At 40.5% G+C, this 18,671-nt stretch overlaps 2 protein-coding genes across 3 annotated transcripts; one reads left to right on the top strand and one right to left on the bottom strand.

The window, feature by feature from the left end:
- Positions 1–11,501: 11,501 nt before the first annotated feature.
- Positions 11,502–16,415, bottom strand: LOC6569492 (gamma-tubulin complex component 2 homolog). Of its 2 annotated transcripts, XM_001995600.2 has the most exons (10): positions 16,218–16,415; positions 15,922–16,077; positions 15,538–15,832; positions 14,485–15,105; positions 14,295–14,423; positions 13,463–14,207; positions 13,226–13,397; positions 12,743–13,064; positions 12,391–12,501; positions 11,502–11,968 (listed from the first exon to the last, which is right to left on the bottom strand). In XM_001995600.2, the coding sequence occupies exons 1-10, from the start codon at positions 16,286–16,288 to the stop codon at positions 11,750–11,752; spliced, it is 2,841 nt and encodes a 946-aa protein (XP_001995636.1). In that variant the 5' UTR covers positions 16,289–16,415; the 3' UTR covers positions 11,502–11,749. The 2 variants fall into 2 exon arrangements, with proteins under 2 accessions (XP_001995636.1, XP_032597253.1); XM_032741362.1 differs by lacking the exon at positions 12,391–12,501 and having other exon boundaries at positions 16,218–16,385.
- Positions 16,416–17,172: 757 nt separating this feature from the next.
- Positions 17,173–18,159, top strand: LOC6569491 (L-xylulose reductase). The gene is made up of 2 exons (XM_001995599.2): positions 17,173–17,548; positions 17,619–18,159. The coding sequence occupies exons 1-2, from the start codon at positions 17,241–17,243 to the stop codon at positions 18,037–18,039; spliced, it is 729 nt and encodes a 242-aa protein (XP_001995635.1). The 5' UTR covers positions 17,173–17,240; the 3' UTR covers positions 18,040–18,159.
- The last annotated feature ends 512 nt before the right edge of the window (positions 18,160–18,671 follow it).

Below are 18,671 nucleotides of genomic sequence, written 5' to 3'. Positions count from 1 at the left end.
ATTGCAAAACGCACTTTTTATTCTCCATGCTGCGGTTAAGCTCGTTTAAAGGCTTTTTCTGCTCCTCCTCTCTCTCTCTCTGTCTCTTTCTCTATCTATGTCTTATTTTTATTCTGTTTTATCTCCGTCGCTCTGCTCTGCTTACCTTCCTGTCAGTGTTTCATTTTCAATGTGCGCCCCTCCTTAATTTCTGTCCCGCCTGCCTGACTGGCGTAGTCTAATTTAGCCTATTAGTCAGTAGATGCTTTTACCCACACACACACACACACAGACAGAGACACACATGTGTGCGCCTATATATTATGTGGCAACCTAAGGCAAGCCTTAAGCAACCATAAAATAAGCCCGACGAGAGACTAGCTTAAAGTAAATCGACTCAAATAACACAAATAATAAGCTGAGCAAAAATATACTTTTATAACTCAACATATCCAAATGAATGCTGTACATCCTTAGACTTCTTACAGTAGAAGACCATCAAATATAATGCTTTTAAGAGGAATAGCTTATTTCATCATAAAGCTCATTGGCAATAAAAACAGTACAGATTCACTAGTCAACCAATTTGAATCTATTATAAAATCAAATTAAAAGGAAAAGCCCCAAGAGCTAAATGAAATGTGGAAATGTGGAAGATGTCTTAACGACCTTGAGAACCTTAAGAACATTCATTCATTCATTCATTCATTAGTGGCCATCTATTATAAATCTGAAGCAACGAGTTGATGCACAAACATTGAATCCCATGGCTCATTTAATCCCTTAACTAATTAGGTCAAAACGCTGCATGGATATTTCATCTGGAATCAACATGAAAAAAAGGACATTTACTTTTTGTGTTGGGTGATTCTGATTCACTTTTCGACACATCAAGTTCACCTCAATAAACTGCATGACGGATTAGTATCTGCGTTATCTACGATAAGTTCAGTCTCAAATTTAAATAGAATTGGGGGCTGCTGTGAAATGAAATATCTCCTATTTGACCAGGCATTTCTAGCTTTTAGTTCAATTTTGCCCTCAACCAAAGCGAGCTTCTTCAATGCATGTGCCTGCGTCTTAACAAGCCCGACTTTGATATGGTTATGCTAATTGAATGTACTATTCATTAGTACATCCATCGTGCAGTATTTCGGTATACACATATCTGAATATATTTGAATAAAGGAACCAAAGGACATCTTCTGTAAGCGAGCAAAAATATAATATTTGTTGGCCATGTTTGTGGTCTTTAGTGGGAGTTGTCCAACGATTCATAAACTGATTCAAATACATATTATATCCCAAATTATGTTGTGAATATTGTATTTAAACGTGGAGTGTTTCAATTTCCAACTGGACGGTTTCTCCGAGCGGGCATGAGAGTTTTATTTGCTTGCATTTTATATCAAATACAATTTGATGTTCGCTAGGAGGCATTGTCCACATGCAACAACAAACACATGAACAAAAGAGCTAAGCACTTGAAATTAAATCAAATATAGTCAAAATATATTATTTATCTCTTTGTCTCTCTCTCTCTCTCTCTTTCTGCCGCTCGCTCTCTTTCTCTGTATGTCTGTGACTGGAATGTTGCGACGCTTAAATGATTTAAATCTTTCGATTTAATTAGCATCATTTTAAAAAATTCAATTTTCGTTTTTGCATTTTGCTAGATTATTACAATACACAGACAGACGCATAGACAGAGAGAGAGAGAGAGAGAGAGCAAGAGAGACACAGAGAGAGAGAGAGAGAGAGAGGGAGGGAGACAGAAAGAGTGGTGCAAAGAGAAGGGAGAAATGGTGTGCTCCGTCTGTGCGTAAAAGGCCTGAGGTGGAGCGGCTGTTTGGAAGCCAACTTTACCTGTGAACCACAGTCAAATAGTTGACGAAACAACCCCCCTCCGCCCTTCATCCACCTTTTATCCTTACACCTCGGCCCTCGCTAGCTTCTCCACCAATCCGCTTTTGGCACACAGCTGTGTTGTCGGTGCGCGCCATGCGCCGGTCATGCCCATTAATTTTTCAATCATACAATTTGCGCAAGCAAGGACCGAAGGACCTTCGGACAGCATAAGCAGCAGAGCAGATATGCCGCCAAGCGAGTCCCAGCAGCAACAACAACAACCAACAACCAACAACAACAACAACAACAGCGCCATCAACAACGCGACGTTTTATCCTGGACTCTCAACTAAAATCAAGTGTATGTCCCTTGATGCTGAAGATACACTCAAAACTGAGCGACGAGCACACAACAAAAAAAAAAAAAAAGAAGAAAAAAACAAAAAACGAAAAGAAAAAAGTGGGAAAAATGTCGCCCTGCTGTTTCCGGAAAAGTGCTCGAGGCGCACATATGTCAACTTTTTGCACTGACTGTTGTGCCCTTGTTGCTCTTGTTCTTGTTGTTGTTGCTGGCAACTTTAGTCGAGAAGTTTTTTGGCAGCAAGCAGCCGTAGAATACACACACACAGACAGAGTCGAGCTGCTTTTGAAGAGCCAGAGCATCAGAACTTGAAATTGGAAACTTTTGAATGTTCCTCTTATCAAAATCGTATAATTTGAATGTAATTTGCAACTGCAAAAAGGGCCAGGGTGAGCAGGGCATAGGCAAACGGCGGGAACCAGCCCAAACTCAAAACTCAAAAACCCAAAACCCGAATACACAAAACTCAGCTCAACCAAGCCCAAGCTCAATAACCAACTAAGGGTTGTATTTGACTGACTCTGGGAAAGGGAAAGGGGTAGGCCGTTTGTAGTACTGCGGTAAAGTCAATGAAACGACGATGATGACGACAGGTTTCTTTAAATGTTTAATGCGCTCTCGGATATGAAAAGACAAAGGCTCTTAAGTGTATGCTAATAACCCCAAACCCAAACCCAAGCCCAAGCCCAAACCCAAACCCAAAACACAAACCATTCCCAATACACTAAATGTAGGCAGCCATGTTCGGTAATTATAATGAAATTGACAAAGCTGGAAATAAATGTTGCATAACACAAATTAAATAAGAATTCATCGATATTTTAATGAGCCAAGCACAAATTTAAGTCCATTTTGCTTAACTTCATTTTAATATTCAAATCAAATGCAGTCTGTTTTCTTAAGAAAAAACAACAGACTTTATTCCACATATTTCATCCTAGAATATATATAGTATATAATTTATTTTCAAAATTAGATGCAAAATATTTGATGCTAAATTCAAGTGCAACGCACATGTAAGCAGCTGACTTTGGCATGCATTCTTTCATGCTTGAGCAGTAAAAGGAGTTCGCTCTAAGCTCTCGGCTAATCATTTAATTTGAGCAAAATGCGCTTTGAGCGTCAAAAGTCTGCCACAAAATGCAGTCTTACAGATTAGCCGCAGCAAGTGGACGGTGGTGGAGTGGGTTGGCGGGGGAGGGTGCTGCAGCAGCAACAACAAATAGCGATGATGACAACAATTTAAAATCCATCAAGAGCACAAAAAGGCCTCATTAAGTCAAGAGGGTGACAAGAACGCAAATGGTCTGGGCGTTTGCTTGGGCGTGTTGCATGCCGTATGTGCAACCCAACCTAACCCAACCCAACCCAACCCAATCCATCCAACCACCCTCCATACTCTCTGCCCCCTTTGGGCTGTTCGAAGCACAAAATGTAAGCATAAGACACAATAGTAATTATTGCCTAAATAATTGCAAATGATGAAGCAGCTCTCTTGTTGCTTGTTTGCTGCCAATGGTGCGGCTTGTAGCGGCAGTGGTGGTGCTGGTTGTGGTGGTGGTCCTGGTCCTGGTGCTGCTGCTGCTGTTGCTGGCACACATGGTGGTCCATTTGCTCGTGTCTCTTGCTGCCTGTCAACATTTGTCCAGCGGCGCAGAACACAAGTGCACTACAATTGAGAACTGTTTCAGCAGGTTTTCAAGTTGATTCTCTGCTGAGATCTAAATAATAATCAGGTCACAGGCGACTTCCAAATGCCCTACGATCAACTGAAAAGAAAACAACTTTAAATCGAGTATAAGTTCATCTTTAGAATTAGAATCTAATCGTTGCTTTGTTGTTGGAATTAGAAATCTTATAAACTATAAACTTTAAGTACGCGTTCCACTTGCAATATGTGCCTATATCAATCTGAACTTTGAGGGCTGCTATTGGATGTATTTGATAATCCTAGCAACCACCATCGTTCACATTGATGCGGCACACAATCACAAATAATTACAAAAATAATAAGCCCTTAAAAAACTAATATATTAATTATATATATATTAAAACAAATTATAGAAGCCAGCTGCATACTCAATATTATAACTTAATTCATGTCTATCATATATAAGCAGATCATATATAAAACTACTAGATTATATTTTTACTATATCTACGATTATATATAGACTATATACGCCGAATATCAATTGGACTTTTAGGCGTCGGCTTTGAATGAAAATTCACGAAATTCGCATGATGTACAAGTGGAAATCTTAACTTTTAGTTCGAATTTGAGACTGATGCACTAGTTGTTTGTGGGAGGGAGGGGGGAGCGGAGGGGGACTGGGAGGTGTAGTAATATGAGTCTACCAAAAATAACTATTGAGAACTAATCCAAAATGCGCATATGCTCAATTCGGTACAAATTGTTGGGACTGACAAAGACGCAGCTCGTCATTCCGAGTGACTGTCAACACCTCGGGGTGTCGCACTAAAGCGCACAGTTGTTGCACACACACACACACTCACAAGGGAGTAAGACAGAGAGAGAGAGAGAGAGGGAGAGAGACAGAGAGAGAGAGAGGAAGTGAGGGGGCGTCATGAGCCTGATGGACAACTGCGTAAACCAGTGCCAAAAAAAAAACAGCATACAAAACTGTGAAACTGGAAATTTCAAATGCTCTGCTTGCCGGGGGGTTGACTCTACCCCTCCACACCTCCCCTCATCCGTCCCCTCAGCCCTGCCCACGGCCTTCCCCTTTGCACACTGCCCTCGGCTGCTGGTAGAACATGCCCTAATGTGTCGATGGGCTTTGTAATTCGAGCATGCAGCCAACTGGGTTCTTCGATCTGGGCTCTGGGCTCTGGGCCCAGTGTTCTGGGCTCTGGGTTCTGGGTTCTGGGCTCTGAGTTTCACATGCAGAACATGAAAATTGAAAAACAAGAAAACAAAAAGGAAATAGAAAACAGAAATGCAACCACATTTGTAACAGCAACAGCAACTCCAACTCAAACTCAAACTCGAAAATGAACAAAAACAAATGAGGATCAAATGAATTGTTGAATTATGCCACAAAATTTGAAATCAATTTGTACATGTGTTCCGTCTATTTTAGCCATGGTGACCCCATTCTCCATTCTGACTCTGTTTAGGGTTGTCTCCTGACTGGCCGGGGGTGTGAGGGTGTCAATGGGTAAGGGAATGAGTAGGGGTGAGAGTAGGGGTGAAGGTACAGCCGTTTTTATAGGAATATCATTATACGGAAATAACTTAATTCACTTTTGATTATATGCTGTTATAAAAGACTACATCAGGCTTAAATAGACAAAATCAAAATAATAATATTAATAAATAAATATCCGCACTAAAATTTAGATTGGCAGATATAACAAGAATGAACGTATTATAGCTCGAACCCATTCAAAATTGCCAATGTATTTAACACACAGAGGAAAGCATCGACACAGTTAAATATATATATTTCTATTTAGGATCAACAGCCGATTCGATATAGTCATGTCCGTCCGTACATCTGTCTATCTGTTTCAGAGAGACTTCAAATTTGGGATACAAGTTCTCCTATACCACACGCAGAGCAGATAGATTCAGGGTATATCGTAGTCAACCTGATTCGGCTGCAGCACTCTAACTAGTCATGAATGGGCTAATGAAGTGTAAAAGGTAAAGCGAAGACATAAGCGAAAATGTGTATTATGTAATATATATAATATATATATATATATAATTTTGGGAGCGTTTAAAAGCTGTTTGATTGCGTGCGCTTTCAATGACAAACGGGATTTGGTTAGATTCAATTGTGGAGCTGTTGCAGTTGCATTTGAATGTAGGTGTTGTCATTATTTTGAGGGCATGCGGCAGGTGTCAACGCCACGTCCTCATTTGCATCCGCTTCCGCATCCGCATCCGCTGTCGCATTTCCCCTTCCTTGTCGTTCACTTAGCCAAAACGGTTGCCTTTTGGTCGCTTGTCGGCGTTGTCGCCACCCAATTGATTGAGACACGTGCCTCCACTTTATGGAAGCCCTTGCAACAACAGCCTGACAACTTGGAACTGAGTCAAAAGAAGTCAAACACCATGCCACGTGCCTCAATGTGTGTGAGTGTGTTAATTTTGTCATCTCCTGTGCTGCAGGAGCTACCTAATTTAATGTTGCATGATAACGGCCAGCCTCTTCCCCCCTCCCATCCGCCACCTACATTAACAACTTGTGTAAAAATAGCTTTTGCCAATTTTCATTGCGATTGTTTGCTATGTGTGTGTGTTGGTGTGTGTGTGTTTGTGGGTGTTTGTGTGTGTTTGTCATATGTGTGCACACACACACACACACACACACACACACATACACATATGTAGGTCACGCCTTGTATTACACACTCTATAAATGTATTAAATGTAATCATTGCATTTGTTGCGCGCCTTACACATTTATGTATGTATGTATACATGTATGTATATATAGATGTATGTATGTATGTACATATATACCCTACGCTCCTTCAAGTACTTCAACTAACTAATTCAGAACCCTTTCGAATTTTATTCACATGTTCTTGGAAGGCATACCTAAATTAAATCAAGTAAGATATTGAAGTAACAATAAGATAGTTTTTTCCTGATTCCATAATAAGGAATAGTTATTGGATGGGTATAAATAATTTGTTCCACAAACTTACTTGGATTATGTGCAAGGTGAGCAGCCTCAGCAAATGTAGCTCAACGGTAACTTGTTGGTTTTTTATTCATTGCTCTCACTTTTTTTTTATTGCAATTTCATATTTCATTGTTCAATTAACTGCTACCTTGTACAGACATGTGGAGCGTGGGCAGTGTGGGATGTGGGCGTGGCAGTCGGTGCCATACATATATAGCTAGCACGCACTTCCTAACGCCTACAGAGTCGTGTGCCAGCTAAATGAATTGTTTGTTGAACCATTCTATTCGCTTTCCTCTCGCACTCTCGCTCAAGGGTCTCGCCTATTGTCCAGACGAGCGTGGGTTGAACAAAGGGGTGGGGAGGTTAGATGTGGCATGGGTGGAGGCGAGGGGAGGTGGTGCTTTGTTGGCCAATTTTGTATGGTGCGTCTAATTGAATATATATTCATGTTTGCACATCTCTGGAGCTGCCCTCAGAGTTACGCCCAGCATTATTATTATTTGCAGCTCATTGTCAGTATGTGCTTTTATGTATGTATGTGTGTGTGTGTGTGTGTGTGTGTGTATATCCCTGGTATTGCTGCTGCAAATTTCCGCGGTGTCGTATTGTATTATCAAAATGGTATACTCTGAACCACAATACGATTCCTCAGAAATTCGCTGCTGTAAGTTACCGTTTTCAACCGTATAGCAACTGTGCCGATAAACCTATCCCAGTCTATCGATAGACAACGATTGTCAGTTAGGCTATTCGGCTAACAATTGTTGTTGGATTGGAATCACGACTCTCCGCTGTTATGTAGAAATACATTGTTTAACAATAATAACAACGAGTCTCGCGCTTCAAATCAAATGCAATTGGTTCTTCAGCAATGCAAAGTGTACAATATGATTTTTGGATTTAGTTACCCCTTTTTGTTATCGTTGTCATTACCGTTGCTAGGCATTTCCAATGAGCACAACACAAAACAACAAAATCAAAGTACAACGGAAGTTTCGCCCAATCCCGTTACGATTTTGCGAAAGTCTCATTGTATGACCATTTGATAACCAATGAGACGTTCACATCTTCGAACCGGGCGTAACGGTAACGACAACCAAAGGTGAAAAGCTATCCACCAAGTTGCATATACGAGTAGTGCGAGTTATAACAACCCTGAATATATATTCCGAATTCAATTTGATCAATTTCTTCGTTTATCTTAGCATTTTCAATGGATTCCGGACATAAAAATAGGAAATCGGACATTGAAGGACTACAAATGAAATATAACTTGGCCTGCCAATAAAGCAATAAAAAAAACGAAAGTCCTTCAAACAGCTGAAATAAAAGTGCTTTTCAAAAGTTATAAGTCTCTTACAACTAGAACATTTCCATTCGGATCCTGGCTAGCCCTACGTCAAAAAGTTTAGAGTAAAACCAGGGCCAGGGTTTGTCCGATTTCGAATCATTTCCGAAAACTGTTATGAAATTTGTGCATGTGTTTTTGTGATTGGATGACCTAATAATCTGTTTGTGTACTTCGATAGAATTGGTCCTTGCGATGCTAAAACTATATATCCTTTCAAAATCCGAATTGGAGCCTTGTTTCTTGAGTGTCCCTAAAAGTATGCAGTGATTATTTAACTACTGATGGGGAATCTAGCCAATTCTTCAACCTAATTTGTGGCGCTTGTGGTGCGTGCACCTGCTATCTTAACCTGCAATCTGCAAAGAAATGATCACTTTTAGGAAAAAGAAAAAAAATTTGGCTACACGGAGTTTTTTAAGTGTCGTTGTCAGTGATGTCAATCTATCCTGTTACCAAACAATTATCCTTTCCGGCAATCTATCCATTTTGCGCTCAAATCATAATACATTTTTATCGTATTGTACTTAAATTCAAATTTTATATGCAAGTTGTTTCTGGTAAACTTTAGTATTTAAAAATATATAGATTTGATTTAGTAAAAAACAAAACATAAAGGGCAATTGGCAATTGTTTGTATCGAATTTACTAATATATTACCACAATGTAATACAATGCAGCTTTAAAAGAGAAAAAGATTTGGGCAGAACCAATTTGCTAACAAGACTCAGATGGGAATAAGCCGTTTATCGAAACGTTTTTTTTTTGTATATTAGATAATGTTATATTTGTTTTCAATACGGATGTATTTATGTATACGATAAGATCATAAATTTCTTTTTTTAAGACTTGGATTATATATCTATATATATATATATGCTATTATAAACAGAATTAACTAAGCGCTTAAGTTTATATATAGTATGGAAAATCTATAGACAAACACTGTATTTAAACTCGAGAATGCAATAGTGGTCAAAATGCCAGTATTAATTCTAAAATTGTATTACCAACTAACTAACTAAGTGATTTGAGTTAAGTTGGTAAAATGAAAACGTATATCAAACTAGTTACAGTTTTGCCAGATTAAATAGAATCAAAATAAAAGATGGATCAGCTTGTTAGCTGATTGCACTTGATGTCGATATTGTTACTGTTTGGGGCTCTCAAGTGCACATTAATGAACTGCTTGTATGCTTTTAATTTGCATATGTCTGACAGTAAATGCCCAATCGATAGATAGATGGGCTTTTGATTAATTAACATACACATACGCATCAACTGGCAGACAAGCAACTGCATGTGCAAGCTGGCCGCATCTGCATCCATGTCCATGTCCATGTCCATGTCCATGTCCATGCATGTCCGTGTCTGCGTCTATGTCCATGCCCATGCCCATGCCCATGTCCATGTCCATGTCCATGCCCATTTCCATGCCCATTTCCATGTCCATGTCGATGTCCATGTCCATGCCTGTGTCTGTGTCAGAGCGCCATTGCCAGAAACCATAATTGATTGTCGATAATTCATGCGAACTTAAATTGCCAATTGCATGTGGGGCAACGCGGGTGATAAGGCGTGGGCGGGGCTAACGATATGTTGGCTAATGGCAAGCATATAACATGTACATCAGCATATGCTATACATATACATATATATGCGTACATACATACATAAGTGTATATATGTGCAACATATCTGTAGCCGAGAGTTAGCTAATAGTTGGATCCCATTCGCATGATTCTAAGAAAAACAAAATTACGAATCTTGATTGAAGACTGAAGACTATTTCATGCTAGAATTGCAAAACCTAAATGAAGAACTTTAATCTCGAGTTAACAGCTACAATCTCAAATCAAGCATTTGTTATTTGAAATTACAAATTTAAGATTGTAAAGTTTTTCTTTCTTACTGCAACTAAAAATATTCTTGATCTAGGCACACAGAAACACAACAAATCTTAATTTAAAGATTTTTGATACAAAATCAAACTAGTTGAGGAGCTGTTAACAAAAATTGATAACTGATCAGTCTACCCTCGTGAACATGTTCTAGAATATGCCCAGCAAATTGGCTGTTGTGGGTGTTTAATGTCGGTGTGTATATTTGTGTGTATATTTGTGTGTATATTTGTGTGTGTGTGGGTCGTTGTCCTTTCGTGCGAGGGGCCCCTTTAGCGGCCAGTTGTGGCCAGTGGCCGGGCAAAAACTGCGCAACATGATGAAAATACATGGCGAATTAAAATTGGCACATTTTCGTACGAGAGGAACCGACCAACAACAGACAAGACAGCTAACCAGTGGGATGCACACAGCAGAGGAGTGTGGAGAATAGAGTGGGGCACACAGACAGACATTCAGACAACCTACAACTACAACATACGCTTAAAACAAAGCCAACAATTATTTTTAATATTTTTTTTGTGGCTCTCGTGTTTATGTTGTTGCCCGAGTTAAAGCTGTGATGTAATTTGCCATACGAGTAGTAGGTGCCTTTAGGAACAACATTCCATGATTCGATTGACAGCTGATTGATGACGATAATCATACGCAGAAGCATATCAATTGTATGCTCTGAGAAAGAGAGTTCTTTATAAATATAATGAACTACTAAATCAATTTACCTTATGTATCTATACATTTAAATAAGTACACAGCATTTTAAAAATGTATAGCTGTGTAAGATATCGATCCAGACATTGCTCTCAATATTTTGTATCAATATAGCATGTATAAAAATTCCTTTGCTCAAATTCTGCATATGGCAAACTGAAGTTGGTTGCTATTCACAATATGCATATGCAAAAATAAGGCACCTTGTCCAAGGTGTGTCATCGACCATCGGCCATTTGAGATGAAAGGGCCTTTTTTAGCTGCTATGTGAATTTTTCGACTAATCATAACAGTTAAGAGGGCCTATCCTCTCAAATGACGCACGGGCAACAGCATTCGTGGCGGGGAATCTGAGTGAGCCCGAGGATGCATCTGGTAACTAGCCGTTCCTGTGTAGCCAAATAGTTGGTAGCACGATTGTTATTTGGCACATCAGTGACTGCTGGTTAACGGTGAGCGCACAACAACCGCCAGAGGATCATTATCTTAAAGGGATGCAATATTGATTCATATTTTGGCATTTAAGAGTGGCATTGATTAGATGCGATCGATAAGTACGGCAGTTCGATAACCAACACAGGTCCAGCCGTATTCAGCGCTTTTGGAAGTAAGGAACATGATTCTCCTAGTTTCAATGCCGCTGAGTAAAGCTGTCCCAATGCAAATCGCAACGTAACTGAATCGAATCAATCAATAAACATTTTCTTTTATTTTAAAACATATAATGGATATGGTACAATAACTAGACGGAGAATTAATATATTGTGCTTTTCTCTTAACAACGAACAACTGTAAAGATGGGAATGATATTGGATTTAAACCTCGAGTAGAAATTTGTGAAGAAATAATGGATGAGATTTTTGAACATATCAGAGGTATCAGATTAACATTACTCTTTCTTTAAATGAATATGTATATATATATATCCAGTTGCAGACCTAGCCCATGGCATTCTCCACACATAGCTTTTCCATTTGGTCAGAGTAGAAACCATTGAAATTGATTCTATGCACAAGATTCATAAAGAGATCAGTGGTATTATCCTTGGCCAGATCATTGATTTGCTTAAGGAACGTTATGAGCATGCCCGTAAACTCCAGATCAAATCGTTTCACACGCTCCCCAAATGTATCCGTCTCATCCATTTTGCTCTCGGTCTGTGTTTTGAAAGAGAAAGAGAGAGAGAAAATTGTAATTTAAGATGAAGATGAAGACAATAATAATAATAGTGATAGGAGTTGAAGAGCTTAAATGTAAACTGATAATTGTATATACAAAGTTGAAAATGTCATTCTCTGGTTATTGGATTAAAATGAGGACACTTGGTGGACAAAATAGATACATACATGCAAACAAGCAAAGGATCAGCTAAGCTAACGATCCCATAAGGATTAATAGAAAATTATATATGATAACCCATTGCTGGGAGGAAAAACCATTAAAATATAAAAATGAAAATGAAAAAGGAAAATGAAAAGAAAAGAAATGCAATTTGTACAGATTACAAATAATATTGGTACAAATTTGCACAGGGGCTCTACAACCATGTATGTGCTCTCTATTTGTGATTATGGTATACCTGTAGCCGATCCGAAATGTCTGGCTCAGAGTCGGACTGATCCGTATTCTCATCACTGCTATCACAGACCATTGACTTAAGCTCCGCATCGAGAAAGAAACGTTGCGAACGCTACTTGCGCGATATTTGTTGCAAGATATGTCGATTATATATATATATATATATTTATATTTATAGATGTATTGGGCAGGCGCAAGCATGGCGGGAGAAGAGAAACAAGGAAACAAGACACATACATATGCATGTATGCATGTATACAGGACAATGAGGACTCGCACTCACAATTCACAAATCACAATCCGTTAGGCCTTAAACATGACTTAGCCAATGGACACTTGCCAGACAGACTCACCTGTATGAAATCGCAGAACTTTAGACAGATCTTACATAACTTAAATATGGCACGATTCAGATGCGAAGTTTCGGTCAGCATGCAGTTCTTCAAGCACAGATCGAGAAAGTCGTGATGCAGCTTGAGCACCATATCCACATTCTCCACCTTCTTCATCTTCTCAATGAAGATATGCCAATTGGGCTCGATGATCTCGATCATCATATAATACTCCAGATTCTGTACAGCGTTCATCATCCGCTGACGCAGCGTAAACGCTGAACGATATAGTTCGGCCGATTGTGGCGAAAACTTTTTCGTTAAGGAATTCTCCTTCCAAATTCTGCAATAAATTGAGCAAACATTTGTTAACAACTCGATGTCAAACATATTCTGTACCCAGCTAACCCTTCAGAAAAACTACTGAATGCCTTGAATTCATATAGGTTGCATAGAGTTGCTATAAACGCTGAGAATTGAGGTTGTTTCTGAGGTGTTACTCACTTGCAGAGCTGCCGTTCGACGTGCTTGCAGTAGAAGAGCTGTCGGAAGAGCATTTGATACTTGGAGATGGCGATGTGATTGAGCACTAGTGAAACGGGCCACTTAACCTCGTAGCTGAAGGCGAAGCACTCCATGCCACTCAGATCTAGACGATCGTGTGTCTTCCAGTTCTCTAAAATTGTATACCATGTTGCAGCTTTTTAATGGAGCGATCAATCGGGAGCGCTTTTTGCTCACCTTCATCGGGGTTTATGATCTTGGACATTTGTGTAACCAGATCGTAGGTGAGCAGACCGCAGTGTACATAGTCCTTGTAGGGATCGCCACGTGCCGACGACAGGCGCAGCGTCAGCCCCAACAAATTCTCCAAAGTGATGGGCAACACCTGATCCACATTCTTGGACAGCTCATCCTCGCAGGCATCCATGAACTGCATGATAAAATCACCCTGATGCAGAAGCAAATAACGCCTTACCGACAACAGATGGCCCATTAGATCATTCTCTGTGATTAGCACATCCAGAAGCATGCGTGCGGCAAAATAGTACGCATCATTGATCACACGCACATGCTGCTCGTTTGTGGGATCGTATTTGAGGTTCATATTCTGTATGGGCATCATACGCTTGCCACACTGTCGAATCACATTCAGATATTTGCCGGTGCGTAGTATCTTGTCCGAATGCCCCTCCAGGAATTTGGGTATGCATTTGTCGCGCACGGTGTATCGCCTCTCCCAGTAATCGTCCGAGTAATGCTCGGGCAGCTCATATATGTGTATGACCTCGTTATCCTCGACCAGAAACTCGCGCGTCGGATCCACAATGATACCCTTCTGTATCCAGGCCTGCAGCATTGTCATATAGGGTGCCGCTGCTTTTTGTGCCAGCGATATAATCGCTTCCTGAGCTGACTTGTCGCCCTCCAAACGCTTGATGTGTACGCCCAGAAGCGACAGCACAGCAGCGCCATGGCAATTATTCTGTTCAGATAAAATTAAATAACGACAGCTATACTGAAACTGAACTGACTTGTTTACATATATAGGAAGGAAGCTGCAAACACTTACCGTCTGCATCTCAACCACGAAGGTGCAGATCGCATGCAAAACCCACATGGTGGGCTGTAGATAATACTGCAGCTTGGACAAAGACAGCTGGTTCTCGTGCAGCTCCTCCTCAGCTTGTGAGATTAGTATCTGTCAAATAAGTGCGTGAGATTATTAATCGCATTAATCAAATGTGCAACATTCGACGTACATGGTATTCTTTAGTTATGACAGTTAATTGGGCATTGAGAGCACTGATGACCTGCCCTCGACCCTCACTGTTTGAGATGGCAATTTGGATTCCCATATAGTGCGAGGCCAGCGGCAGAATCTCTTGCGCCAATTCCGCCAACGATTTGTCCAGCTCATTGTGGATGGTAAAGCGTGTTTCATACTTTTCAACCACTTTGTCGCGAGCCAGCGGCTGAATGTAGGCGCCACGCACACCATTCAGAACGTAAATCAGATCTTCGAGAATCAAATTCTGTTGGGTATCCAGCGGTAATCCCGACAGACTCTGTTTACACAGCGAATTCGAATCATCCACTTTGTAGTAGTCCCACAGCAAAGTGGGATGATACTCTTCCGTCAAACCGTTGCTGGGCGGTGCATTGTGATTATGATCACCATTTTCAGTCTTCCGACTATAAGCATCCGCGAGCACCAGACTCGGCCAGACATCATCGGCGGAGGCGTTTTTATCGGCGTTACCGGGAGATATACTGGAGCCATTGGTCGTAACTGATTTATTGCCAGACTTGCTGTGCTTGACAATTTTATCATACCCTGGCTCCGTTCTGGTCGAAACGGCATTCAGCACGCGTTGCTTAATCTACAAAATGAAACAAGAATTAAAAAAAAAATTAATTAAAAAACAGCCAACGACTAGAAACCATTGATGGGTTTACAATACAACGCTCTAATTTTGGACCACTGTAACTTTACCCAATTATTGTCCATCAGGTTTAAGCCTTATGGTATGGCACCCAAATGATCTGATCAAAATAACTTAATAAACAAAAATGTCGTTTTAACTCAATTATCGAGCTATTTTAAGAGAGAGATCTGATCTGTGTAGGAGAAACAGACAGGAAAGACGGAAAACCAGCTTGTTATCCTCATGACGAATAGCTTAGAAATTATAATAATTGGAATACCCTGCAAAGTCTACATATGGCCTTCCCTAAATACTCTCTAAATCCATCTATTTCTTCACTATAAATTCAATAAATTGCAATCATTGATGTTACAAGCAACTAATTACCTGTCTCAGATCAGCTCGTGAATCAGCTGGGTCAACCGCACGCCGTCCATACGAAGTAGTGCTGGCCATTGTACAGAGATCAATATTCTCATCCGCGGAACGACTGTTCAGAGGCGTTGTTGGCGTCAGAAGGTCCGAAGAGCTGGCGCCGCTGAGCACAGTATTCCGGCTGCTAAGCGACAGTGGCGGCGGCATATCAAACAATGGACTCAAGGCGTTACTTGTTTTCGATGGCCACAAGAATTTGCCGTTTATGCGTTCGGCAAAGACTAACAAAGCGTACATGGGATCCTTGCTGTGCAAAAAGAAAGAAAGCACAGTTATGTTGAGTTATTTACAGTTCTGTGTGTTTGTGCGACTGCGTATTTGTTGTGTGTATTTTACCGCTCAAGCATGGATCTGATTTCGTCGAGCACGTTGCGATAGTTGGGCCGCTTGCAGCTGATGGACTCGAGCAACAAGAGCAGCTCGCGGTTCGAGCGTCGTTTATCGGCTGTGGCCCGAAATTCACGGATAATGCTGTCTGGTGTATGCTTTGCTCTACAATCACAAAATGTAAAGACCACTTAATTTATTCTCAATTGGAATGTGTATTTCAACTCCGAAGCCACACTGTGATTCAACAATAATGCAATGTACCAAGCAGCATCTGGCACATCTGCTGGCTGCCAGGCACTTACTGAGTCTCGTCTATGAGAATTGCCAGCACAGTCCGCACTGGATCGGTTTTAGTCGTCTTCAGATGGGCCATATGTTTTTGTAATTTGTTAACTTAACGGTGTAAACGAATAGAAACGATGCTCAATACACAGACACAGGGTATTTTCAGCTCAAGCCAAAGTTGAGCGGGTTTGCCAAATTAATGCTCTTGCTCATTTGGTTTTGTTTTTGCATTTACAGCGTTGCCACCTAGTTTAAAATACAAAAGGGCAAATTGCAAAGAGAATTTCGTTTATTATTAAATGTACGTATCTTAATACGGGCATCTGATGAATTTGAAAAAATTTTTAACGACTATTATCTATCAGTCCACTATTAACATTTATACATATTACCAAAAATGAATAAAATGTTAATTTTAAGTCAGCTGAGCAAAAGAATGCCAAACTATGGCAACATCCTTTCGATGTTTATTTAGTAGGAAAATCGATACATTTATGTATTTTCAACGGAAATGTTTGTAAATTACCAACTTTCCCCTGGCAGCCTAATTAAAAACTAAAAATACAAACTGCACAGAATATGCAATTGTTCTTCACACTGCTTACATTTACCTTTACATATTTTGCTGGTCTCAGTTGAAGCTCGCTTCAAGCCTGTTAACTGTTAATTGTTAAAGCATCGAATTTTAAATGAAATGCAAATCGTATGTGGCAAGATTAATAAGTTATATTGCTATATGGTATGTTGGGTATAGTCGCAACAACAGATAAAAAATCGCAGCATCTTTTTAGCATCTCCACTTTTGCATCTTATCTGCTGCATGACCTTTACGCCGCCACCGATCAGTCAGCAACGACAGGGAGGTAGAAACACTGAGAGAGAGAGAGAGAGAGCGACAGGGAATGAGAGCGCAGCTAGAGCTTAAGCTTAACAAAAGCTCATTTGCGGATGAGAGCGATAAGATGTGAAATAATTTGTAAAAACAATCGTTAGGGCAGTCGCAAGGTGAAATTTTCCATAACCAGCAAATAGAGAACATTATGTGGAGCGATCTAAGCAACAAGGTGATACTGGTGACCGGCGCCGGTGCTGGCATTGGCAATGCCCTGGTCAAACAGTTGGCCAGCGCCGGTGCCACAGTCATCGCGGTGGCCCGCAACGAGGCACAGCTCAAGGAATTGGCTAGCGTGGATGCGAAGCATATTAAGCCGCTGCTCGTAGATCTAACCAATTGGAATAAGGTGCGCGAGGCACTTGCAACTGTACCACAGCTGGATGGACTGGTGAACAATGCGGGCGTGGCCATTATCAAACCCTTCGAGCAGCTAACCGAACAGGATTTCGATACGTAAGTATAAATATACAAATATGTATACTTATTTTCTCATTCTCATTCTCGTTCTCTCTTTTTGATGCAGTCAGTTTGATGTGAACATTAAGGCTGTCTTCAATGTGACGCAGACTCTGCTGCCCAAGCTGCGCAATGGCAGTTCGATTGTGAATGTGTCCTCGATCGCCGCATCCCGTAGTTTTGGTGGCCACACGGCATACAGTGCCACGAAAGCGGCTCTCGATTCGTTGACCAGATCGTTGGCTTTGGAATTGGGCGCACGCAAAATACGCGTCAATTCGGTTAATCCTACTGTTGTGCTGACCAAAATGGGCCGCGACAATTGGTCAGATCCGGGCAAGAGTGGGCCACTGCTGGCGCACATACCACTGAATCGATTCTGTGAGGTGAACGAGGTGACCGATGCCATTGGCTATCTGCTGAGCAGCAAGTCCAGCTTTGTCAACGGACATCAGATCAATCTCGAGGGCGGCTATTCCGTCTCCTAAAAACAACAATTCACAATTTTGTCCGCTGCATTTTCCTCAATTTCTCCATTTTGTAATAAAGACGTTGTATAAAACTTTAAATAAAATGTTTTGCCTTCAAGTTGGCCCGTTCAACCCTAATGGCTTACAAGCTGTTGTTCGCTTCCTTCAATTGCCTGGACAATAAAGAGATGCAATAAAATAAATGGACGAATTTGGAACAGAAACATGTATTTAGTTAGTGACTTACCCAATCATTTAAGATTTCCTAAAAATTGGAATGTGTGCCAAACATACAAACATATATTAAGTATGGATTCGAAATTATTTTCATCAATAACAATGTCTACACACATATATGAACAGGTCGACAGACGAACACATTGCTATTAACTACATACTCTCTACATACATATATCCATACATTTTAGATACAAGTGCAGATGCACAGAATTACCGGACGGGGATGAGCTCCTGCATCAGTTGGCAATAAGTTCGAACTTTGGACTGTCCTGAGAGACATATTTTGGTTTCTGATAGCCTGCGGAATGGCGACGCTGCCCTTAGCAAAGATCAACAAAGCCTGCATGGGATCATTTCTGTGCAAAAAGAATGCACAGTTATGGAGAGTTATTTAGTTACACAGTTATGTG

The sequence above is a fragment of the Drosophila grimshawi genome, unplaced genomic scaffold (genome assembly GCF_018153295.1).
Source record: "Drosophila grimshawi isolate 15287-2541.00 unplaced genomic scaffold, ASM1815329v1 contig_848, whole genome shotgun sequence".
Taxonomy (NCBI): Eukaryota; Metazoa; Arthropoda; class Insecta; order Diptera; family Drosophilidae; genus Drosophila; species Drosophila grimshawi.
This window is presented reverse-complemented; position numbering and strand designations above follow the sequence as displayed.